We start from the raw sequence: 25,128 nt of genomic DNA, 5'->3' as shown, positions 1-25,128 counted from the left end.
CATTGAGTTTTATCAATTATCTAATTTAATGCATTTTTCATCATTCATTTGCAAAAATTGATGCCATTATATATAACACCTTGTCTAAGTGATGTAGGTAAGGATTCTTTGCTGATGTCCTCATAACAACAGGAATTTAGATAATTTATAAAAGCTTCACAAAATTCTGATGAAAGCCCATCATTTCCAGGGGATTTGTTGTTTTAAGAGCTTCAATACAGAACTCAATCTCAATTTTTTTTTTATTGATTTAAAAAGAAATTGCATTTTCTTTATCCTCTCCTAAAGTATAGATATCTGCATAATACTTAAAAACAAATTCAGAAATCATGGCTAGATCTTCAGTAACAGTGCAATATTTTTTCAATTTTCTCTTAAGTTTATTTCTGCATTTCTTTTCTCAAGGTTAAAAAAGTATTTGCTGTTTCTGTTATCTTCTTCCATCCTCTTCCTTCTATATCTTACAAAGGCACCTCTGGCATTTTAATGATAAATGATAAATATGGTCTAATTCTTTCTGTAAATTTTCTAAATCATTGCTATTGGATGGGTGGGTAGGTGACTAAGTTAAATTTAAAATCTCTTTGATTACTTGAATGTTCTTTTTGTTCTCTTTGCCCCCCCCCCCCCCCCGTGCCCCCAAATTGAATGCTAAATTGTCTTATTTCAAACTTTAGTAGTTCCGAACTGCACCGTATTCCTTTCTAATATTTGCCTGTATCCAGTATTTTTTTTAAAGAATGTTTGGATATGCTCCAACTAATCTTGATGGTGCAAAAAAAAAAAAAGATTTATTTATTTACTAATAGCCTAGATTTTTACAATTACATTGGATATCTTCAAATGTAATATTTAAAGTTAAAACGTTGTGATCAGTGAGAATAGCAGGGGAAATTTTAGTTTAATTCTCTCTAATTCTGAGGAAAGTCAATTCTAGATTGCTGAGTCATTTGTTTATTGCTCCATGTAAATTGTCTAACAAAGAGGTTAAACTATATATCCATGTGTCTATGAGAGCTAAATTATTGCAAAAATTTTGGAGATTGTTATTTTTATTAAAGAAGGGGGAATCTATCTAGAGCAGGGGTTTTCAAACCTGTCCTGGAGCCTCCCCTGCCCTGCACATTTTGCTTGTCTCTCTCATCTAATACACCTGATTCAAATCATCAGCTCATTAGTAGAGACTGCAAGACCTGAATTGGGTGTGCCTAATAAGGGAGACATACAAAATGTGCAGGGCAGGGGAGGCTCCAGGACAGGTTTGAAAACCCCTGATCTAGAGCCTTATCATGAATCACATTAAAATCAGGGGATGCGATCACCCTGTCATTGAGTTATGTCATAGCTGCTTAATTTCTAACTATTCAGCCCATTTCAAATAGGTTAATTAAAATCTATTTAATTATTTGTTATAAATAGTTTTGTTATTAAAACGTAAAAACTTTAACAAATTATGCACTTCTTTTTGACACAAGAGATATATAGCCTATATTTTATTTTGTGGGGAGGTCAGTGTAAATATTAGCTACTAATAACATATAATAATATAGCTTGAGCCTTCTCTCTATATTCAATCTAATACAGTTTTAAAGGCAGGTCATATCTGTTCATTTAAAAATGACAGTGACAGTACAATGATTTATCAGAATTATACAAAAAAATACCATAAAGGGTCTGAAAAGCTACAACAAACAAATTCTCATCAAAATTGTCTTGAAAATGTTTTGTGAAAACTGCTATTATACTCAGAGTCCAGTGCAGAATTGTAACGTTACAATTACACAGACACATATGATTGACGTGACAGCAGACCATAGTGGAGGTGTATCTACAAAGCGGGAGGGTGCTCTCTACCAATGTGGCGAATAGTGGGCGTGCCCCTTTTGGTTGTAAAGTTTGGTTGCGCTCGCTGAGAACTTGACACAGTGTTGCAGTAAATCAGACAGAGCTACAGTAACAGCGCTGAAATTTGTCACCCTGTTGCAAGTATTTTTGGCCAGTGATACAAGCGATAGATATTACTGCCGTCTCCCGTTTGGGGAAGAGTTGAGTTGTTGAGCAAGGAAGTACATCGGATCGTTTTCAAGAACAGTTTCAGAGAGATTCGACACACATTTGACTGGAAATGTCTGAAAACAAACCGAATGATGATCCGAAGTTATCCACGACGGACAGAGTGGTTAAATGTAAGTAGAAACCCCATGCTACTCCAAAGTGACCGGGTTCTAGAGACTATTTGAAGTGCGACAACCTCGAGACGTGAGTGTTAACGTGTCTCTGCAATGAGCAGGCGTCATATGGTTTGATATTGCTCTATAATCTGCCCATGGAAAAATGGGTGGTAGCCGGTTGTGGTAAAAGTAGGAAGTATAGGTAGTTGTTGTTATGACAGAGTTTGTTGCATGTTTTTTTTTTGTTCATTTAAACGCAATATAAAGCCTCACTTTTGAAGTTAACAAGCCTCCAGTTATAACTAGCGAGTTTTAATTAACGTGTTTTTGCTTTCTTTTGGACGAAAAAAAAAATGTAGATATTGCACAATACTGACAGCATGAAAAATCCAACGTAGCACTGGGTTTAGAGATTTTGCATGCCTGTTTTTGTTACATGATGATCATTTTTGACATGAGGCAGTATATGACAGGTTGGGGCCCCTGACTGTTTGGAAACAATCCTTCTCAGTGGGGCTTCTCTGTGCCTTTAGTTCAGCAGACACACTTGCAGTCATGTCCCATTTGTTCTTTCTCATCATGGCAATTGCAACCATTATAATTTTCTTTTGTTACTGTAGCTTGTCATTGCAGTGGATCTTATTTTCCAACACAAAGCACTCTGCTGTACTTTGATGTACCCAAGCTAATGAAGAGCAGTGTTATTTTAGGTACACAACACATGGCTGTTTTGCACCAGCTATTCGTATTTTCAATTCAAAATAATGTGCAGTGAACTTCTGGCTTGTAATGGCTTCTGCAACCTTCAGGCATAGCGGTGCAGCAGATCCTGCTGTATGGGCCACTACAATTCAAAAGCTCTGACAACTCCCTTCCCATCCATAACCATGCAACAGCCTCCTCCTCCTCCCAACAAACATATCCTCACTGTAGTAATTCGGCAGCCAGACTGTGGTTTTATAATTGTGGGGATCTGATATGAATTGATTGCTCTCATAAAGGAGCCCGGGCTGCTCAGATAACTCGCTTAGCTTTTTTTCCTTCCATCAGCTCTTACCATGGTCCCTGTGAAACATCAATTTCCTCTCACTAGTTAGAGAATGGGAATGCAAGGGCTGGGATTGCTTCAGGAAGGACTTGTACTTAAATGTTTAGAGATTTTTGCACAATGTATCAAGCTTGATAAGGAAAATTTGAGTAATGGGAGCTGCACAATTCCTAAATGCTCAGCTATGGTGTTAAAGTGGCTTTTTTTATGTCAGGATTGTGTTATTGTCTGCAGCTCTTTAAGAGTTATATTCTCAAAATACTATATGAATCATGTTTATACTGTATTTTGGTAGTATATGTTGTTCAACCTTAAATATAGATGATGTGATACATTGCATAGCATGTCATTCCCATTCTTTTATTCAACACATCATTTAAGTCTCATACTTAGTTTCAGTGTTTCCTAAATTTAATATGTATTTTGGGAAAATACAGACTGGCATTGTAAGCGCTGCATCATTATTCAGATAATGTTTGTTCAGCTGCCACAGCTCTGCTTTTGTCTTGTTTATCTGCTTTTGTTTTTTTTTCTATTGACAATTGAGACTGTCTCTATAATTCTGTCTTTAACATGTTTAAAATCCGGCCCTAGAAATTTTTTTTATTGCAAAATGTATGAAGTCAATTTTCCCCTCTTTCACTAGCAATTGGTTTGGATTTTTTGGACTGTAATAACCCAAGAAGGGCTGCAGGGCCAGTTTGATTAGATAGAGAAGCTGAATTTGAGTGAAGAGTTTAGCACTGATGTGCTGATGGTTTCTTTTGTAGCTTCTGTTAGAGCAGCGCTCAATCAGACAGATCTATTATCTGCCAGTTGCTCTAAGCTGTGGAGAGATAAAGCTTTTAGTGAGGTGTCCTTGGTTTTAAATGATTCTCACCAGGCAAGAAGCTTTTACTTAATGTTGTGTATTGTCAGTTTTTTCAAGTCACCTTTATTTATATAGCGCTTTTAACAATACAGATTGTGTCAAAGCAACTGCACAGTATTTAAACAGCACAATAGTGTGTAAGTAACGCATGATTGTAAATAATCAATTTTCAGTTAAAGACAGTTCATCAATGAATTCAGTGATATCATCATCCAGTTCAGTTCAAATAGTATACGATATCGCTGGAAAGTGTCCCCAACTAAGCAAGCCAGAGGCGACAGCGGCAAGGAACCAAAACTCCACAGGTGACAGAAATGGAGAAAAAAACCTTGGGAGAAACCAGGCTCAGTCGGGGGACCAGTTCTCCTCTGGCCAGATGAAACCAGCAGTTTGTACCAATGTCTGATTGTAGAGAATTTGTCTGGATCCCGTGGTGTGGCACTGATGGCCGTCTAGGTTGGCGAGGTCTTCATTGATGATCCGTCTCTGGAGCTCATCTGGTTGACATTCAGGGCTATTGAAGTCATCTCCAGGTGGTGATCCATGATCTAAGCTGGGTACGGACTGGATCCGTGGGACTGCAGTGACCAAAGATCTGGATACAGGTTGGATCTGGTGGCTACGGTGACCTCGGAATAAGAATGAAACAGACTAATATTAGCTTAGATGCCATTCTTTTTACGATGCAACGAGTGCATCAGATGTTATGGGAGGTGTTTTCGGTTCCGGTTGACCTAATTAATGCAGCCTAACAATCCTTTAACGGATTTGAATTATAGGAATGTGTTAATGTTTTATGTGTAAGCCAGGTTAAAGAGATGTGTCTTTAATCTAGATTTAAACTGACAGATTGTGTCTGCCTCTCGAACAGTGTTAGCTAGATTGTTCCAGAGTGTTAGGCGCTAGATAAGAAAATGATCTGCCGCCCGCTGTTGATTTTGATATTCTAGGTATTATCAAACTGCCAGAATTTTGAGAACGCAGCGGACGTGAGGGACTATAATGCGATAGAAGCTCGCTCAAGTACTGAGGAGCTAAACCATTGAGGGCTTTATAATTAATTAGTAAGATTTTAAAATCTATACGATGTTTTATAGGGAGCCAATGCAGTGCTGACAGAACCGGGCTAATATGGTCATACTTTCTGGTTCTAGTAAGAACTCTAGCTGCAGCATTTTGGACCAGCTGGAGTTTGTTTATTAACCCCCTGGGGTCGACAAACGCGTATACGCGTTTTGTGGCAGTTTCCCAAAAGGAACTTCAATTACTCGGTCATTTCTGATTGTACAGATAAAAGCAGTACATCAATCGAATCTGTAAAGGGTCTACTTTTATTTGTATATAGTCACAAAACCAAAAAAATATTGTGATTTTGCAAAATAAAGAAAACAAAAAGGGTGTGCTGTCTGCCGCGTTGATCTCCCCAAGTAAAAAAAAAGTGCACTAAAATACACTTTATTTAAGTATACTTAGTACACTTTTCAGTAATGTACTAAAAGTGCTCTATTTTCGCACACTAATTTTGTACTTATTGTACTAAAAAATAGTATTAAGTATATGTTAAGATAAACTTAATACCATCTAAGTGTACTCAACTGTGCTATTTTGAGACACCATGAAATTGAACTAAAATGTGCTTTTAACATACTATATCTGTATTTAAAAATATATATTTAGTTACAACTAGAAATACACTTGAACCCTACTTTTAAACATTTATAAATATATTTATGACTAATTTAAAGTATAACAATAATATATTAAAAGAATATACAAAGTGTGAAAAAAGTGTGCTAAAATAAAATTTAAGTACACTTAGTGCACTTCCCTAATGTACTTAAAGTGCTCTATTTTCGGCCACTAATTTTATCTAAGTGTACTCAACTGTGCTATTTTGAGACACCATGAAGATGAACTAAAACGTGCTTTTAACATACTATCTCAGCATTTCCAAAAATGTATTTTGTTACCACTTATAATACAATTGAAACATATTTCATAAACCTTTAAATATACTAATTATACATAAAAAATAAACTTACTGATTATTTAAAATACAATAATAATATATAACAAATGTATACAAAGCGTATTTATAATGTATTGCCCACATATTTTTATTAATAAAAAATACACTTATTAATTATTTAAAATACATAAATAATATATAAAAAATGTATACAAAGCGTATTTATAATGTATTGCCCACATATTTTTATTAATAAAAAATACACTTATTAATTATTTAAAATACATGAATAATATATAAAAAATGTATACAAAGCGTATTTATAATGTATTGCCCAAATATTTTTATTAATAAAAAATACACTTGTTGATTATTTAAAATACATGAATAATATATAATAAATGTATACATAGCGTATTTATAATGTATTTTTTATTAATAAAAATATGTGGGCAAGACATTATAATTACGCTTTGTATAAACTTATTATATATAATTCATATATTTTAATTAATTATTAAGTGTATTATAATGAATAAAAATGTATGGGCAATACATTATAAATACGTTGTCACGAAACGTGTAGGAAAGCAAAAAATAACGTCTTCAATAAAAAGTCTTCAATAAATCCTCAGGCAGAGTAACAATAGACAGGAATGGCGGGAGAAGACGTGCACACAACGAAGGAACATAGGTGTAACGATTGTAGCCGGACAAAGAAACAAGAAAATCAAACAAACTTATAAAGGGGAGATAATTACAACAACAGGTGGAGGGGATCACACTAATGAGCAGGAAGACCAAAAAAGGGCATGGGAGAAACCAAACAGACAGTCCAATTGGGAAACACTGGGAAAAACCAAGACAAACAGTCCAAGGGCGTGACATACACTTTGTATACATTTATCATATATTATTCATGTATTTTAAATAATTAAGAAGTGTATTTTTTATTAATAAACATATGTGGGCAATACATTATAAATATGCTTTGTATACATTTATTATATATTATTCATGTATTTTAAATAATCAACGAGTATTTTTTTTGTAATAAAAATATGTGGGAAACACATTATAAATACGCCTTGCATACATTTGTTATATATTTATGTATTTTAAATAATCAACAAGTGTATTTTTTATTGATAAAAATATGTGGGCAATACATTATAAATACGCTTTGTATACATTTGTTATATATTATTCATGTATTTTAAATAATCAGTAAGTTTATTTTTTATGTATAATTAGTATATTTAAAGGTTTATGAAATATGTTTCAATTCTATTAGAAGTGGTAGCAAAATACATTTTTTGGAAATGCTGAGATAGTATGTTAAAAGCACATTTTAGTTCATCTTCATGGTGTCTCAAAATAGCACAGTTGAGTACACTTAGATGATTTTAAGTTTATCTTAAGAAGTACTTAAGAATAACTTTTAGTATATTGAGTACAAAATTAGTTGCCGAAAATAGAGCACTTTAAGTACATTAGGGAAGTGCACTAAGTGTACTTAAATTGTATTTTAGCACACTTTTTTCACAATTTGTATATTCTTTTAATATATTATTGCTATACTTTAAATTAGTCATAAATATATTTATAAATGTTCAAAAGTAGGGTTCAAGTGTATTTCTAGTTGTAACTAAATATATATTTTTAAATACAGATATAGTATGTTAAAAGCACATTTTAGTTCAATTTCATGGTGTCTCAAAATAACACAGTTGAGTACACTTAGATGGTATTAAGTTTATCTTAACATATACTTAATACTATTTTTTAGTACAATAAGTACAAAATTAGTGTGCGAAAATAGAGCACTTTTAGTACATTACTGAAAAGTGTACTAAGTATACTTAAATAAAGTGTATTTTAGTGCACTTTTTTTAACCTGGGAGAATTAGCACACTCAAAATCAGTTTAAGTGTTAGTGCTAATAATGCATTCATATTAGGTGTACTTTAGTACAACTTTTGAGAAAATGTACTTCTACTACAATACATTACTAATAGATTTTTAATAAAATCAATTTAATATAACTTAAAATTACCACACTCAAAATCAATTTAAGTGTTAAGGCTTATAGTGCATTCATATTAAGTGTACTTAAGTACAATTTTGGGGGAAATGTACTTCTACTACAATACATTACTAATAGATTTTTAATAAAATCAATTTAATATAACTTAAAATTACCACACTCAAAATCAATTTAAGTGTTAAGGCTTATAGTGCATTCATATTAAGTGTACTTAAGTACAATTTTGGGGGAAATGTACTTCTACTACAATACATTACTAATAGATTTTTAATAAAATCAATTTAATGTAACTTAAAATTACCACACTCAAAATCATTTTAAGTGTTAATGCTTATAGTGCATTCATATTAAGTGTACTTAAGTACAACTTTTGAGAAAATCTACTTCTACTACAATACATTACTAATAGATTTTTAATAAAATCAATTTAATGTAAACTTAAAATTACCACACTCAAAATCATTTTAAGTGTTAGTGCTAATAATGCATTCATATTAAGTGTACTTAAGTACAACTTTTGAGAAAATATACTTCTACTACAATACATTACTAATAGATTTTTTATATATTAACTTATTTTAAACTTAGGATTAGTATGTAAACAGTCTACTAATAATCAACTAATGTTTAAAGCATTTAAAGCACACTTTTGAAAAACACACTAATAAAACTCTTTTGCATGTTTTTTCTGTAGTATACTTTATTTTAGTACACTAAAAATTTATTTAAGTATTACTGGTATTTAGTATACTTTTTTCAAGTGTACTTAAGTCCTACTGAAGTATAAACATACTTTTAATTAGTGTATTCATAGTGTATAAACATCACACTTTTTTTAACACAAAAAAATAACAATGTACTAAAAATGTATTTGCGGGTATTTAAGTGTATTTTCATTGCATTTAAGTATATTTTTTTTTCACCTGGGTCCGTGATCTTCATTCAGAAACGCGTCATTAAAATATTAAAAGACTATAACTCAGCCAATACACAACACAGAGACATGAGCAATATATCTAGAGAAAGCTTGATATCTATATCTTAAATCAAATATTCTGTGATAAAGTAATCCGTATGAAACCAACACGATGTCCAGTCTCTCCTGTCTGCTTCATTAGTTTTAATTAGATCACGCCCAAGAGCTATTCTATCTTTTCATATTCAAATAAAGTAGACACCCACATCACGGTAAACAAAGGAGAAAGCAGTTTCTTTTCTCTCAAGTTAGTCCTTTATGGAAGAAGACGGGCTGTCAGGAATAAAACTTACTTCAGAAGATGAACATTATATGAGACACGGCGCCATCCAGCAGAGGAGATATTTACACAAGTAAGTTTTTATTTTTTATTTTTTATTAGCCTACTTGTTAGTTGTTACTGTGACAAAATGTGCACACATTTTACCAGTTAAGACTTTTTGCCAACTATAATTCCTGACTACAGCAAGTGAAACATTATAAAGTATGTTTCATTTCACTGCATCTAAATGTCTCATGATGAAAGGATGTTTCGACCCCCTGTGGTCGAAAAACGCACCGGCGCGTTTTGAGGCACGGTTTTGTAATAACGCCGAAAAGAATGTAAAATTCTCTGTCAGTTTTGATCGTACAAATACAACCAATACACCATTCGAAACTGTAGAGGGTATATTTTTATTTGTATACACTGTGCTTTTATGAAAATAAGAAAACAGACAGGGCACTGTCATTTCTTTTCACAGACACATAAATGAAACAACCTAAATCTCAGTGATTACGTGCCTCACAGACATAATACATATACGTGTAGAAAGCTTGAAATGTTTACTTTTACATAAGCCAATTCAAATAAAAAACTAATATTCTCTTTTTAAGTAATCTGTATGAAAGGTAGAAGATGTATGGTTTCTCCTGTATCACTTCATTACAGACCTTACACCTTTATTTATCTTGCACTGTTTTTATTTGCACCTAACTGTTATACACCTATGCTATACACTACCAGTCAAAGGTACTTTTTTAAAGAAAAATAATTATCTAATATTGTGAAATAGGTTTACTATGTAAAAAAACTGCTCACTTTTTTAAAAAAAACTTTTAATAATAAAAAAGTTTGGCTGGTAGTGTATGTGTTTTCTCCATGTTAGCTCTGTCTTTGTCAGATCATTGTGTTGCTCACATCTACTTGTTTTCTTTGCAGTTTCTGCTGTTCCCCGTTTTCCTGTGTTCAAGTTTCCTGCGAGTGATTTGGATATTGCACCCACGACATCTTGACTTCTGTGTTGTTTATTACTTTTGTTCCTAATAAAAAGTTTAACTGCACTCACAGTCACAAGTGAATCTCAAGTTATTTTGCGTGATAGTTAAATATATTCAAAATACGCTTCAAACTAAATATATATTTTTTCCTTTCATTTTTCCTTTATTCTTTCTGTTGTTTCCTCTCAGTCAACATCCGACTGAATGGCTCATTATGCGGCTCATTATGCAGGTCTTTGTCTTCTCAGGTGTAAATCACAGCATTATTCATGAGCATTCACGCCTCCTCGCATACAGCCATTCTAAACAAAAAGTGTCTTCAAAAATTTAAATCTACATACTGTTTTGTGAAAACAAGAGAACTAGATGATTTTCACATCATTTGGTAGAAAAAAACCTAGCCTACCACATCCAATTCTCGAAAGTCCCGAGAACAAATATTCTGTATGTGTTATGACCTTATTTCAGTGACTTCAAAAATTTAGTTTTTCACTATGCATGCATAAACGTTGTTTTCTCAAAAACTTAATGTACATTCATGCTGCTTACATATTTTTGTAGTCCAATTTGTGCTGATTACAATGTATTTAGATTTAGGATATTAATATGTTTTTAATATACTGAAAAAAAACACAACTTCTTCAGGGCCCCAAAACACCCTCAGACCCCAGAGGGTTAAGCGTGCAGAACAACCACCCAATAAAGCATTACAATAATCTACCCTTGAGGTCAAGAACGCATGAATTAATGTTTCAGCGTTTGACATTGATAGCATAGGTCGTAATTTCGATATATGTTTAAGATGGAAAAATGCGGTTTTGCAAATGCTAGAAATGTGGCTTTCAAAGGAGAGATTGCTATCGAATAGGACGCCTAGGTTCCTAACTGATGACGACGAATTTACAGAGCAGCCATCTAGTATTAGACTGTGTTTTAGGTTATTACTTGTGGAGGTTTTAGGTCCAATAATTAACACCTCTGTTTTTTCAGAATTTAACAGTAAGAAGTTATTCGCCATCCAGTTTTTAATACCAGCTTTGCATTCTGTTAGTTTTTCGAATTGATATGTTTTGCCGGGCTGCGAAGAAATATAGAGCTGAGTATCATCAGCGTAACAATAAAAGCTAACACCATGTTTCCTGATGATATCTCCCAAGGGTAACATGTAAAGCGTAAAAAGTAATGGCCCTAGTACTGAGCCTTGTGGTACTCCATACTGCACTTGCGATTTAAATGATACCTCTTCATTTATTGCCACAAACTTATGACGGTCTGATAAGTACAATTTGAACCATGCACCAGTGCACTACCATTAATGCCTACATAATATTGAAGTCTATTTAAAAGAATGTTGTGGTCAATAGTATCAAACACAGCACTAAGATCCAGTAGCACTAATAGAGAGATGCAACCACGATCGGTTGACAAGAGCAGGTAATTTGTAACTCTAATAAGAGCAGTCTCAGTACTGTGATACGGTCTAAAACCTGACTGGAAATCCTCACAGATTTACCATTTTTCTCTAAGAAGGAGCATAATTGTGAGGATACTACCTTTTCTAGTATCTTTGACAGAAAAAGGAGATTCGAAATTGGTCTGTAGTTAATTAATTCATTGGGGTCAAGTTGTGGTTTTTTAATGAGTGGCTTAATAACAGCCAGTTTGAAGGTTTTGGGGACATATCCCAATGATAATGACGAATTAATAATATTTATAAGAGGATCTATGACTTCTGGAAGTACCTCCTTTAGTAGATTAGATGGAATAGGGTCTAACATGCATGTTGTAGGTTTAGATGATTTAACAAGTTTATACAATTCTTCATCTCCTATAATAGAGAATGAGTGGAATTGTTCCTCAGGAGATCTACAGCGCATTATCTGATGCGATACTGTAGCGGGCGGCTGTATGGTTACAATTTTATCTCAAGTTGGGAAATGTCTGCACCTGTTGCTGCTATATTTTTAGTTAGTTGCAACTGGATAGACTAGACATCCCCTTGGTTTCATATTGATTACTTTATTACAGAATATTTGTTTTCGCTAAAACTTACTTCGTTTAAAAGCATACATATCAAGCTTTCTGTAGATACCACTCTTCTGTTTGTGTGCTGAGTATTCACCGAGTTTGAATGATTTAAGTGACACATTTCTAAAAGCAGTTCGCGGAGACAGAGAAAACAGAGAAATCACACTGTTTGTTTTCTTTATTCTATAAAAAAGCACAGCGTTCTTTTGCTCTTGTGAGTGTGCACAAATAAAACTACACACTTAACAGCTTCCAATTATTTATAGCTCTAATTTGTATAACTGAAACCGACAGAGTATTTTTAGTGTCTTTTGCACTGATCTTAAATAAAAGTAGGTTGGTCACGCCGGCGTGACCGTCGGCCCCAGAGAGTTAACCACAGTATTGATCAAATACCTAGGGTTATGTTTGTTTTCTTCTAAGAGAGACGAAAAGTAATCCGATCTGGCAGTTTTTAATGCTTTTCTATAAGATAAGTTACATTCACGCCAAGCAGTACGAAAAACCTCTAGTTTTGTTTTCCTCCAGCTGCGTTCCATTTTTCGTGCTTTTCTCTTTAGGGCGCGAGTGTGATCGTTAAACCACAGTGTTACACTGTTTTTCTTAATCTTTTTTTAAGCGCATTGGAGCAACTGTATCTAAAGTGCTAGAAAAGAGAGAGTCTATAGTTTCTATTACATCATCAAGTTTTTCTGAGCTATTGGATATGCTGAGGAATTCAGATAAGTCTGGAAGATTACTTACAAAGCAGTCTTTTGTAGTAGAAGTGATGGTTCTACCATACTTGTAGCAAGGAGTTGAATTTACAGTTTTAGCTATCTGGAGTATACAAGAGACTAGATAATGATCTGAGATATCATCGCTTTGCTGCAGAATTTCAACACCATTAACATCAATTCCATGTGACAGTATTAAATCTAGAGTATGATTTCGCCAATGAGTAGGACCTGACACATGTTGTTTAACCCCAATAGAGTTCAAAATATCTATAAATGCTGTTCCTAATGCATCTTTTTCATTATCAACATGGATGTTAAAATCACCCACTATTAAGACTTTATCTGCAGCCAACACTAACTCGGATAGAAAATCAGCAAATTCTTTAATAAAGTCTGTATGGTGCCCTGGTGGCCTGTATACAGTAGCCAGTACAAATGTCACGGGGGATTTATCATTAGTACTTGTTTCTCTGGATAATGCTATATGTAGCACCATTACTTCAAACAAGTTATATTTGAAGCCCGTTCTCTGAGAGACATTGAGAATATTGCTATAAATAGTAGAAACACCTCCCCCTTTACCTTTTAGACGCGGTTCATGTTTATAACAGTAATCTTGGGGGGTGGACTCGTTTAAAATAATGTAATCGTCTGGTTTTAGCCAGGTTTCTGTCAAACAGAGCACATCTAGCTTATGATCAGTGATCATATCATTTACAAAAAGTGCTTTCTTAGAAAGGGACCTGATATTCAATAAGCCAAGCTTTATCAATTGTTTCTCTGTATTATATATATTTTTTATTTGTTGAACATCAATTAAATTGTTAGTCTTGATTTGATTCAGGCGTTTTTTGTATTTTCTAGCTCGGGGAACACAGTCTCTATAGTGTGATATCTAGGTGAAAAGGTCTCTATGTGCTGAGAATTAACTGATTTCTGTGACGTGAGGCGGCTAGCAGACGGTCGGTTTAGCCAGTCTGTCTGCTTCCTGACCTGGGCCCCAGGTAGTCAAGTGCAAACTCTAAGACTATGTTCCATATTTCTAGACAGAAGAGATGCTCCACATCCGGAGGGATGAAGACCATCTCTTTTCAACAGGTAGGGTCTGCCCCAAAAGCTTGTCCAATTGTCTATGAAACCTATGTTATTTCGCGGGCACCACTTTGACATCCAGCCGTTTAATGATGACAATCTACTGTGTATCTCGTCACCACGATAAGCAGGGAGGGGACCAGAGCATATTACAGTGTCTGACATCGTACTTGCAAGTTCACACACCTCTTTAACATTATTTTTAGTGATCTCCGACTGGCGAAGTCGAACATCATTAGTGCCGACGTGAATAACAATCTTACTGAATTTACGTTTAGCATTAGCCAGCACTTTTAAATTTGCCAAGATGTCAGGTGCTCTGGCTCCCGGTAAACACTGGACTATGGTGGCTGGAGTCTCTATTTTCACGTTCCGTACAATAGAATCGTCAATTACTAGAGCATTTTCATCAGGTTTCTCAGTGGGTGCTTCACTGAGTGGGGAGAACCTGTTTGATGTTCGGATTGGAACGGAAGAGCGGTGTTTTGACCCGCGACTATGCCGTCTCACAGTCACCCAGTTGCCCTGCTGCACGGGCGTTGTTACCGGAACTGAACAGTGCACAGGGCTTTCTGAGCTAGTCGCATCCAAAACCGTATCTAAGGCTCTCACATTCTTACTATCCTCCATTAAAATTTGGATGCGTGACTCTAGTTCTGAAATCTTCTCTGTCAGCCTGACTATATTCCTGCATTTATCACATGTATAAGGCTCACTGCTGACAGAGATAGATTAGCTATACATGTGGCAAGCAGCGCAGACAACAATTGTAGGAGAAGAAGCCATTACTCACCGTGATTGTAGAATGATTCCAACTTACCACTGTTGTTGAATGAATTCCTGAAGAACAGATCAGGGGGAGAAAAAACGGAACGGAACAGGCTAAAGGAGTACTAACAATATTAAACACGAGAGAAAAAGCGTGAATGGAACGCAGATGGCAAGCTAACCGGCTAACGCAAAAAATAGTAAACAAAAAGCGTGAATGGAGTGCAAGTGGCAAATTAACCGGCTAATGGAATGCTAACACGTTGCACTCGTGATTATAGAATAAGGCGAACGATCAATAGTCAGATTAGTTTGATGGATTAAGATCAGAAATTAAGTTAAGCTATATCTATCAATTTAAAACGGCAGAATTAACAATAAGATAGAGAATCCAACAGAAAAACGAAGCTGCAGGGAGCTACAATCACAGACCATCTGCAGCAAGGCAAACTGGAAGCAGGGAAACAGCGAAACAGCGACACCCCTATGTTTAAAAACCCCTAGGTTTTTAGAATCCAGAGTAATTTGCTTTATCTCTATGCAATTATGGAATTTAGATACAATGGTTACCAATTGTAATGACTAATATTCATAGCATTTAGTTTACATATTTGTTAATAAAATAGTTTAGACAGATCAAATAAATTGGATGTTCCCATTGTGCAAAGCTACATGCAAGTCGGGATGCACCAATATTAAAATTGTGGCTAATACCAATAAGCTAATGGTTATTTTCATGTTAGAATGACCAGAAGGCTAACTGATAAACGTTAATTTGATATCAATATTAAAAATGGATTCTATTTTGTCCAAAAAAATCTAATCTTCAATTGCTTTCAGTAACTCTCTAGTACCACTGTTGACCTGGGCCTGGGCTTGGCTAACCAGGGCTAGACTAGACCAATATGGTCGCATTTGCAAAAAATTTTTTGAGAATGTGCATTAATGTTTGACGTGGTCACATTTGTACGAATACATGGTCTGCGCTACTCTAAAGTGTCTGCTCCATGGTGGACATATTCTCGTGGAAAAAAACAAACAAACATGTAAGCACTGTCACTGACAGCCAGTTTAGTTTTATTTTTTTTGTTTTTATTTTGAAAAACTTATCTTTGCTGTTTACCTCATGTTACGCTATGGAGGCTTTTTTAAATTTTTGCTTTTTTATTTATTTAAATCCTATGTGTTTGCTAAACATTCTGTAATTTATTAGTCGGTATATAATACATCATGTGGTGTATATGCTGTGCTTCATCTTACTAGTTTTTGTTAATAAACCTTATGTTTATTAAGCTATTTTGTCATTGTAGCCTACTGTTTTATTGTTGTTGTGCTTATTAATTAAGAATGAATCCATCTTTTGTTTTAGTCTTAAAAAGTGAAAGGTGTATAGATGTAAGCAAACCAGACAATTATCTTTTCTTGTAAAATGTGCCAAGAAGATCGCAAATTCAAAAGAGAAAGTCCCCGAGGCCCAGTTTATAACATGCAAAAGAGGAACTCCTGTTCACAAATTTCAAATCACAAAACTACCGATAAAAAAGAACGGGTTGAATGTTAATCACTTTCGTTACCCTAACTATAAACTATGATAAAAGTTAATCAGCATGCATTGATTGATACCATGTTGTAGCAGAAAAAAACAAAAACAAATTATGTGCTTGTGAAAGTTTGTCTCAAAAGAGCGATCAGTGGGAAGAATGAGTCTGGAGCCCTGCTAACTGCTCCAATTGCAGTGGGCTGACATCGGGGTTTCCATGACTAACAATGCTTTCAGTCCCCTCTAGTACCGCTTTTATATATATATATTTATCCATACACACACACATACATACATGCATGCACATAGCCTGTCTGAAAACATAGTCTTTTACTGCTCTCTGTGAAGTCCGTCTAAACTCCGCGTGAGACCATTGTCTGTTAGTTTTATACTACAGTTAAAGATGAATTGCATGTGACATTTGACTCTTGAAAGGAGGAGCGAGCGCTGCACACAGTGAGGGAGGAACCGCCATCTCAGTAGCTGATCCCTGCTGGATAGCTGAGTCATTTTTAGCAACAGAACCTTAGTTCTAGCTTAGTAGCATACCTAAATGTTGAGCTTTATGGCGAAACCTGTAGAGAAAGACACCTTTTTGTTGACTGAAATGTTATGTACTGTAATGTAACAGGCTACCACTAGCAAGTGGTTAGTGGCTCCGTAGAACATGTTATTAAATTTCCGTGCCTTTCTCGGTGTCATCGTCTATCGTCTATGCTTCACTGTAGACATCGTCTGATGCCAATTTGGTAGACGTTGCCCAACCCTAATGTATAAACAAAAAAAAAAAAAAAAAAACATTGTTATGTAATCCAAAATATTATAAGTCATGGATGAAAATTTACTGAGCCAAGTTACAGGGGGGTGGAAATGCCTAGAATTATATTTGGGTCATTCCATGTCAACTCAACCAGACGTCCCAGGCTCAAATTGTTTATTTTGTCATTGTTTTTTCTTAAGAACGATACACGTGTATTAGGGCTGTGTATTGGCAAGGGCCTCACGATACGATACATATCACGATACATGGGTCACAATACAATATATCACGATATATTGCGATACAATAAATATTGTGATATATTGCAATAGTTTGTATTAGTATGCATGTCACATTAACAACTTGCAGGGTTTCCGCGGGGTCTTAAAAAGTCTTAAGTCTAAAATTTAAAAATCAAAATTTTAGGCCTTAAGTCTTAAATTCGCTGTTCTAGGTCTTAAATAATTTTACACAGGTCTTATTTTTCCGATGTCCATGTAACGCTACCTCTAATTCTCATTTAAATTCTCTTTTTGTTGTTTCCGTGGTGTTGTAGTTCTTTATTTCACTATTCCAAATATAATTTGCTGTATTTAAACTACAAATGAGACCAACATGCAATAGGCAATCAGCTTTCTGTTATTGGCGCGAGTCTCTCTCGGATTGTACCGCAGAAGTTAAATGGATTTAACTTTTTAGCTATGGGAAAGTGCAAGTTTAGTGATACTTAGCTTGAAAAAACTGAATATAGGGTTTGGCTAAGGCCAGTTGCTAACAACTAGATTTTTTTCTCCCTCTGTGGAAGTTACTGCGTCTTCAGAATCGCTGTAGCAGAATACAGGTCAAACGACCTTTTTCTGTATATAATGTTATCAATAATAATAAGAAATATAGGTCGAGTTAGCTGACCGCCAGCCTTCGAGATACTTTTAAAATGTTTTTTTTTTTACTTGCCCGACCGAACAAACCGCCTGATTAAAACTGAAGTGACAAAAACAACTAGCGAAGCATCGAAAGGCAAGAAAGATTCATATTTTAATACATTCAACGTAAACAGCAATTGATAATGGATAGTGTATTTCTGGTCTATTTGTGACATACTTTAAAACAAATGAATGTAACGGCACTCTAAAGAAACACACTGAGGTAAAAATTTCAAATGTATAGTTTATTTATAACACGATATAGTTCAGTAATATACCAAGTGAGCTTTTTGCTGAAAATTCACACAATTACAAATGTTACATGAAATTGTGTTTACTTTTTACATTAAACACATTAAATATTACATATATGCATGTAATATAATATCTATTTCCATTACAGGTTTCGGTCTTAAATTTCATATAAGGTGGTATTAAAAAGGTCTTAACAAGTCTTAAATTTCACTTGTTCATATCTGCAGAAACCCTGAACTTGATAAAGTCGGCAGATGAATTAAAATTCCAATTCCAATTTATTTTCCATCCATTCCAATTCATTAAATCTGCACAGTGTGATTGAACAGACTAGCCAACGTTACTTTTTCCCAACACTTTAGCCTACTTTGTGTAATAACGAAAACATTTATGTCAGTGAAAAAATAAGTCCAAAACTCTCTATTTTAACATTTTGAACAATAGGGTTCAACAATCCTTTTTTTTTTTTTTTTTTTTTTTTAATAGAAATTCTTGTGTTTTAATTTTTCTGATAATCAAATGAAAGCATAAACATTAATTTATTTTTAATCAAATGAAAAATAAACCCTTTTAATTTTTGGCAAACAAACAGAGGTTTACTGTTAAAATCAATACATGGAAGAAAAATTATATTCAGTTTAAAACGTTTAAATAATAATTGTAGTTTTTTTTCTACAATTAAGTGGTTAATCTTGTTGTAATATTTATTTTTTATCATATATATTATTTTATGTAAATTATTTAAATAGGAATATATAAACACTTACATTATACAATACAAAAGTAATACAAGACTAATATTGTTCTGTTACATGTTAAACCGTACTTTTATTTTGACAGGTTGCCGTGAAGTTTCTGTGTGTATAGTATGATATGCTTTCTCAAATGAAATGGTAAAAGTGACACTCACAGCAGCTTGGAGATTGTGTTTATCTGTTCATGTGAGATGCAAAGGCCAAAAATTAGCATGTCACGCGTGCTTCAGTGTGCATGTAGTAGGGCTGCACGATTTGGAGAAAAAATCTAATTGCGATTTTTCTGATCAAAATTGCGATTTACTACTTTTTCATAAAAGAGCTACAGGTTTGATATGGTGGTTTTAAAAGCACCAAAGAAAGACCAAGCATAATCACAAAGTATGCTACACTGTGCTACTGTTTATTTAAAACCTCTTAAACATTGTTGCCATTTTTTAAACAAAGTTGTCAGTTGTCATGACAAATTAAGAAAATAACTACAGTATCTTAAATACAATTAAATTAACAATTATATATAAAATCTTAAACTTTTAGGAATCCAAACACACTGTAAACAATTTTACATCAGTAAAACACTGATGATAACCTACATTAAGAGACACTTAGTTGGGAAGTTGAGCCGCTGCTTCCGCTCATCTTTTCCAAATGGCGTTAACGTTATTTGCTCAGTACATGCAGTAGAGACCTGCACTCCTAAGGGAGTAACAGCGGGACCCGACGGAACCGAATGCGGCGTGGGACAAAACTTGATTGGCGAGTGCGAGATGCAGGAAAACAAAATGATTCGCGGGACTCCCGCAGAATAGAAATATCTAAACATAAAATATCTAAAAAACTAAACATTGTTATTCATCTATTGCACAAAAGCAGTAAGAACAATTAGTATACAACTTACAACTATGATTAGTAAGCACAAGGATAGGCAGTCATCAGAGGTGTTTAAGTTAGAATCCACTCACTGCTCAAAAATGCTTGCAAAGTGCTGAATATTGCGTGCTCACGAATTAAAACACACGAAGTGTAGACATTGTGAAAGATTCATTGTGCATAATATTCATTGTGTTAGAGCTTTATGAGATCGCGTATGAACTGAGATGTCAGCTTTAAAGGAGCTTTGTCTGCTTGCATTCTGCTATGGATGCACGCAGTAGCTCATGCTTGCTTTTCTGTTAAGAATAACAGTGGTTTGTGAACGAGAGAACATATGTTTCTGTGGGAGCGGGACTGAAAAATACGTCCTGTGCATGTCTCTACATGCAGTGTTAAAATGCCCCCTATTGGTTAAACTCTGCATCAAACGTAATATACGCATGAAGACGTAATATGCACATGAAGCGACCTGTCAAAAACAACCTATATGCTTGTTACCATATTTGATAATCAATCGAAATAATCGCAGCTCTTTTGATTTGAAAATCGCACCCTTTCAAATCGCGATTTCGGTTTAAAAACGATTAATAGTGCAGCCCTAGCATGTAGTAAAAAAAAAAAACGCGTCTCCACCATTCATACACACAGAGGCAACCGGAACATGCAGGATTCATATTGAAACGGTCTTTTTGCATTTAAGTTTTCACAGACACTAGTCCATATCGCGATTTGAATTAAGTGACAGACCAACTCTTGATTTATCAATCCAAAAATAGACGAATCGGTGGCATTCCGCGCTATAGTAAATTCGTTTTTTATGAATGGAGTGCCCGATCCCGTCTGTGTTTTCGCGGAGGAGACATTGTAAATGCGCGACCATGTAGAGACAGAAATGACATGCCTTCGTGTAAATAAGATAAATAACATTAGGCAATTTAGTTTGTTTAATAAAAGAACAATGTATAGACCTGTTCTATAGGAAAGATAACCTTAAATGACTTCTATTGTGATCTGCCGTTATATCGAAAATAAAATGAACTTGACATTCAAGGGGGCGGGTGGTGCCGTTGGATCGATACTTGAGGTTGGACTATCGATACACTATCGTAAAAGAAATTATCGCGATAGTTAGATGTATCGATATTTTTGCACAGCCCTAACGTGTATAGTAATGAAAGCCAAAATATGAAATGTCACGGATTGTTTATTTACTGAGTAATGCTCTGTTTTGCAGAGGGTGGTCCAAATTTTCACCTGAGATTTGTAGCCACATTATAGGAGGGTAATGAAATGAAAAAATGGGGAAAAGCATTTTCAAGATTTTTTTTTTCTCTGAATTTTGCATGACTATAACTCAAGAAGATATCTTAATGCCCTTTTAGATTTTGGGTCTTAACAAACTTTTCTTTTGGCATCTTCATTTTAAGAGGTTTTCCAGAGATATTGGGATCAAACTATGGTTTTCAGGAGTAAATTGTTAAATTGTACAAATTTTCAGTGGTCAAAAACCAAACGTGGGCCACTTTGCATTCAGCTGATTTTTTCTTTTAAAGAGGAAGGTCTGAAGATAATAATGTTCAAATGTATCAAATAATGTTGATACCAGAAATATATCTTGTTTTCCTCTATAAAAAAACAATTGCATAGAACATAGAATTACCATAAATATTATTTTTCCAAATGTTAAATGCCTGTAACTCAGAAAGTATTAAAGATAGACAAGTATTTCTTAAATATACCAATATGAGTGCCAAAATTTTGAATGGTAGGCTGAGGCTCCCTGTCACTTCCTGCAGCCTGCGTCTGTGCTAGGTGGTGCCTCAACATGTGTCTTTTCTCTTTATCCAGAGCTAAAAGCTACCCTTCTTGGCTTTATCAGCCAGATCTTTGAAGGCCTTCTGAAAGCTTGCTCCAGACACTCCCAGGTCTTTCATGAAGTGAACAGCTGATAACCCTATGAAGCCACAGCATCCCACCTCTACTGGGCAAATGTGGTTTTCCATCCCGCCTCTCTGCACTCGGACAAAAGATTATCGTATTTCAGCCTCTTCCTCTCCTATGCAGCCTCCATTTCTGCCTCCCACGGAATTGTTAACTCAATAAGGAGTACAGGTTTTGGAGCTGCTGGACCACATCACCCTGTCTGCATGCAGGCTTGTGCTGGTGATCTTGCTGGGGAGCTGGAGCTTCCTGTCAAGATCAACTCTTATGCTGCAGTCCTGGATCAAATGCTCTTGAAATGGCGCTTGTGTGACCTCCCCCTTCCGGGGATGTGGTGGGCTGCTGGTGCAGAGTGCCCTCTGCTCGCTTACTGCCTCTGTCTCTCCAGAATCTCTGCCAGCCTTTTAAGGACCTGGTCATGGTGCCATGTGTGACGGCCTTGGGAGAGTGCTGTCTTCAAGCCTGACAGGATGTGATAGAGCCTTGCATTCCTCCTTGCCAGACCACAGAAACAGGTTCCACGAACAGGGGAGTGTGTCGAATGTTGCCCTAATAAAAAAACTGAGCCTTGACTGCAGGACCTTCCTGCGGGACCTTCCTACCGTCTGCTAAGCTGATGTTTCTAGCAACCCTCATTGTCCAGTTTCCCTGGCATCCTTGGGCTGAGGTCTTCTCTATGTTCGTCACCTTGGCAACAACCAACCTGCTGGCCTTGGACCAGAACTTTGGAGCTTCTTTATGCCCAAGGCCTGCCCTTCCTTCTTGTACTTTGCAAATAGTCTCTTTTTGCTGCAGCCTGCTTATTGCCTAGTCAGCTTCGGCGTGGGCTTTCCTTTTGAGGCCAGTGCAGATCTGGACATTAGCATTCCTTACTGACTGGTCAGTGGACTCCATCTTCATCAATGGCCTAGATTTCTGTGGTTTGTAGCCAATGGTGATTGAGAGGCTGGTTTCAGGCTTTATGGCAAGCCCAGCCATTTTCTAATGAACAAGTTGGCTTTTCCATGGTTTGTTTACTATGAAACTGGGATCTTGCACAGTTTAAGTTGTCACATTATCCTTTAGTACAGGGGTTCCCAACCTTTTTTACTCCGGGGCCCCCCTCCTTCTCCGGCCAATTTTGCAAGGCCCCCCTATATCTGACATGTCCTCTTATACTGTACTTCCACAGTAAAGAAAAAAGTATTTACTTTTAAACCTTTTTTATTAACCAAAACATTTGTTTTGCCTTATTCTTCTTCTACTGCATGTTATAAAAAAACCCTCAAAATTCAAACAAATTTTAAATTAAAACAGGGCTCGAAATTAACTTTTTTACTTGGTAGCACTGGTGCTCCCAACTTCAAAAAGTTAGGAGCACCAAAAAAAATTTAGGAGCACCCAATTTATTTTTAGTAATGTGCCAATCTTGATTCTTCTTGGCCAATTCTGATTGCCAATGTTTTACAAGCAAATGGGCTGATTCTGAAAGCCTTTTTTATATATTTATTTTACGCCTTAAGTAAGGGACAAGAATGAATGAAAATATGAGTACATGATCAAGATGATTATTTTCTCTTTTATAGGTACAGCCATTTAAATTAGAGACAACCACTGCATTTTTAAACAATATACAGTATAAATAACAAACAAATAAACACCGTTCTGTCTTAGTCGTGTAGACAATAAATGCAGCTATAATGAAAGTATGCTACTCTTTCAATATTTAAAGTGCAAATAAGAGACCAAACTTTTCAAGCATGATACAGAGCTATAGACAACCACACATCTTATTAAAGCCCACATACTAATAACAGCCTAGATATTTTCTGTTCCCTAATTTGCGCGCATTGGTAAGTCGCTCTCTAAACTTGGGGTATTAAAATTGCTTTTAAATGCGCGTGCGCGTTTTACTTTTGGTTTCGTTTTAACTATCGCGCGAAACTCTCGCCGGCGCTGAGCGTGCATTCTACAATACGAGCGATTACTTTAATAAAACCATTTGAAAGTGGGAGGACACAAAGGGGATTTTGAAAAGCCCCTGCGTGAGTGAATCTCGGCTGCTGAGTTATCATTTGATGTGAATGTATGCCGCATTGTACAGTGTATTGGGACGAAGGCACCAGAATTGTATCTGACAGAATGTGCGCTGTAGCACGAAACAGTAAAAGAAATAATTCTTCAAAAGCAGATTGTGGAGACCTTTTAATTGTCCACAGTCAAAAATCGTCATATCACACACCACTAATTGCAATGCAGTTTGTGCAAATCCGAAACAGAGGTTGGTTGAGAGGGAAAAAAACATCCTAGTTTAGCGGAGCACAGTGTCAGTGACAGGGAGTGATTGACGGCTAATATCTCAAATCTGCATTAAAGGTAATAGTTTAGAAGTTTAAATGGTTATGTTGGAGAGAACGGCGAACCTGTCACTGCATCAGCTCACAGCAGCCTGTGTGAATCAATAGCAGACTAATGCGTGTCTCATGTACGACTCTGATATACACGAGAAATTAGGCACGCGCAAGTTCGTTATTATGACATTAATCGTTTTTACCTTTACATTAGCACGACGGTTTGCTTCATGCATGCAGCTGAGAGATGTAAAAGTAGTTTGCGTACAGCGTTTGGAAGTTTTGAGCCGCCATGTAGTCTGTATTTAACAGTGCGATGAGGCTTGCTGTGCCAATCAATCACAGAACACGAGAGAGGATGTGCTTTTATTATTCTCATTTAGCACATTAATAATGAAATTGAACAATTACAGGATAATATTTACATTAATTTTAAGATATCTCGCGGCTCCCCTGGAGGATCACTGAGGCCCCCTAGTGGGTCGCGACCCCCCGTTAGGGAACACAACATGCAGGTGAGATCTTTCCCGCTTGGCCCATTGGATCTGCTCCCAGATTTCTGAAGAGTGTTTCACACACCCTGGGAAGCTAGGGACCCCCACCTTCTGGCAGCTGGTGTCGGCATACCCATTCTTTAACAAAAAGTTGGTCATTCTTCTTGCTTGAACTGAGAAGAAAATTGAGCAAGGCGACAATCCGAAATTGGCCAATTTCCCTGGATTCTTTCTCCTTGGGGATGAAGACAGCCAGAGCTCTTCACCATGCCTTTGGAATGATTAGTTCTTTTTTTCAAGCAGCTTCC

At 35.6% G+C, this 25,128-nt stretch overlaps 1 protein-coding gene across 1 annotated transcript in view; it reads left to right on the top strand.

Annotated features, from left to right (window-relative positions):
• The first annotated feature begins 1,922 nt into the window (after positions 1-1,922).
• The window catches only part of LOC141331517 (protein phosphatase 3 catalytic subunit alpha-like), a 301,103-nt gene continuing 277,897 nt past the window's right edge, over positions 1,923-25,128 (top strand). The window contains exon 1 of the mRNA XM_073836576.1: positions 1,923-2,186. Within this exon, the coding sequence (XP_073692677.1) occupies positions 2,126-2,186 (61 nt within the window). The 5' untranslated portion in view covers positions 1,923-2,125. The remainder of the gene's footprint in view (positions 2,187-25,128) is intronic.

Source organism: Garra rufa, chromosome 3 (assembly GCF_049309525.1).
Source record: "Garra rufa chromosome 3, GarRuf1.0, whole genome shotgun sequence".
In the NCBI taxonomy this organism is placed as follows: domain Eukaryota; kingdom Metazoa; phylum Chordata; class Actinopteri; order Cypriniformes; family Cyprinidae; genus Garra; species Garra rufa.
This window is presented reverse-complemented; position numbering and strand designations above follow the sequence as displayed.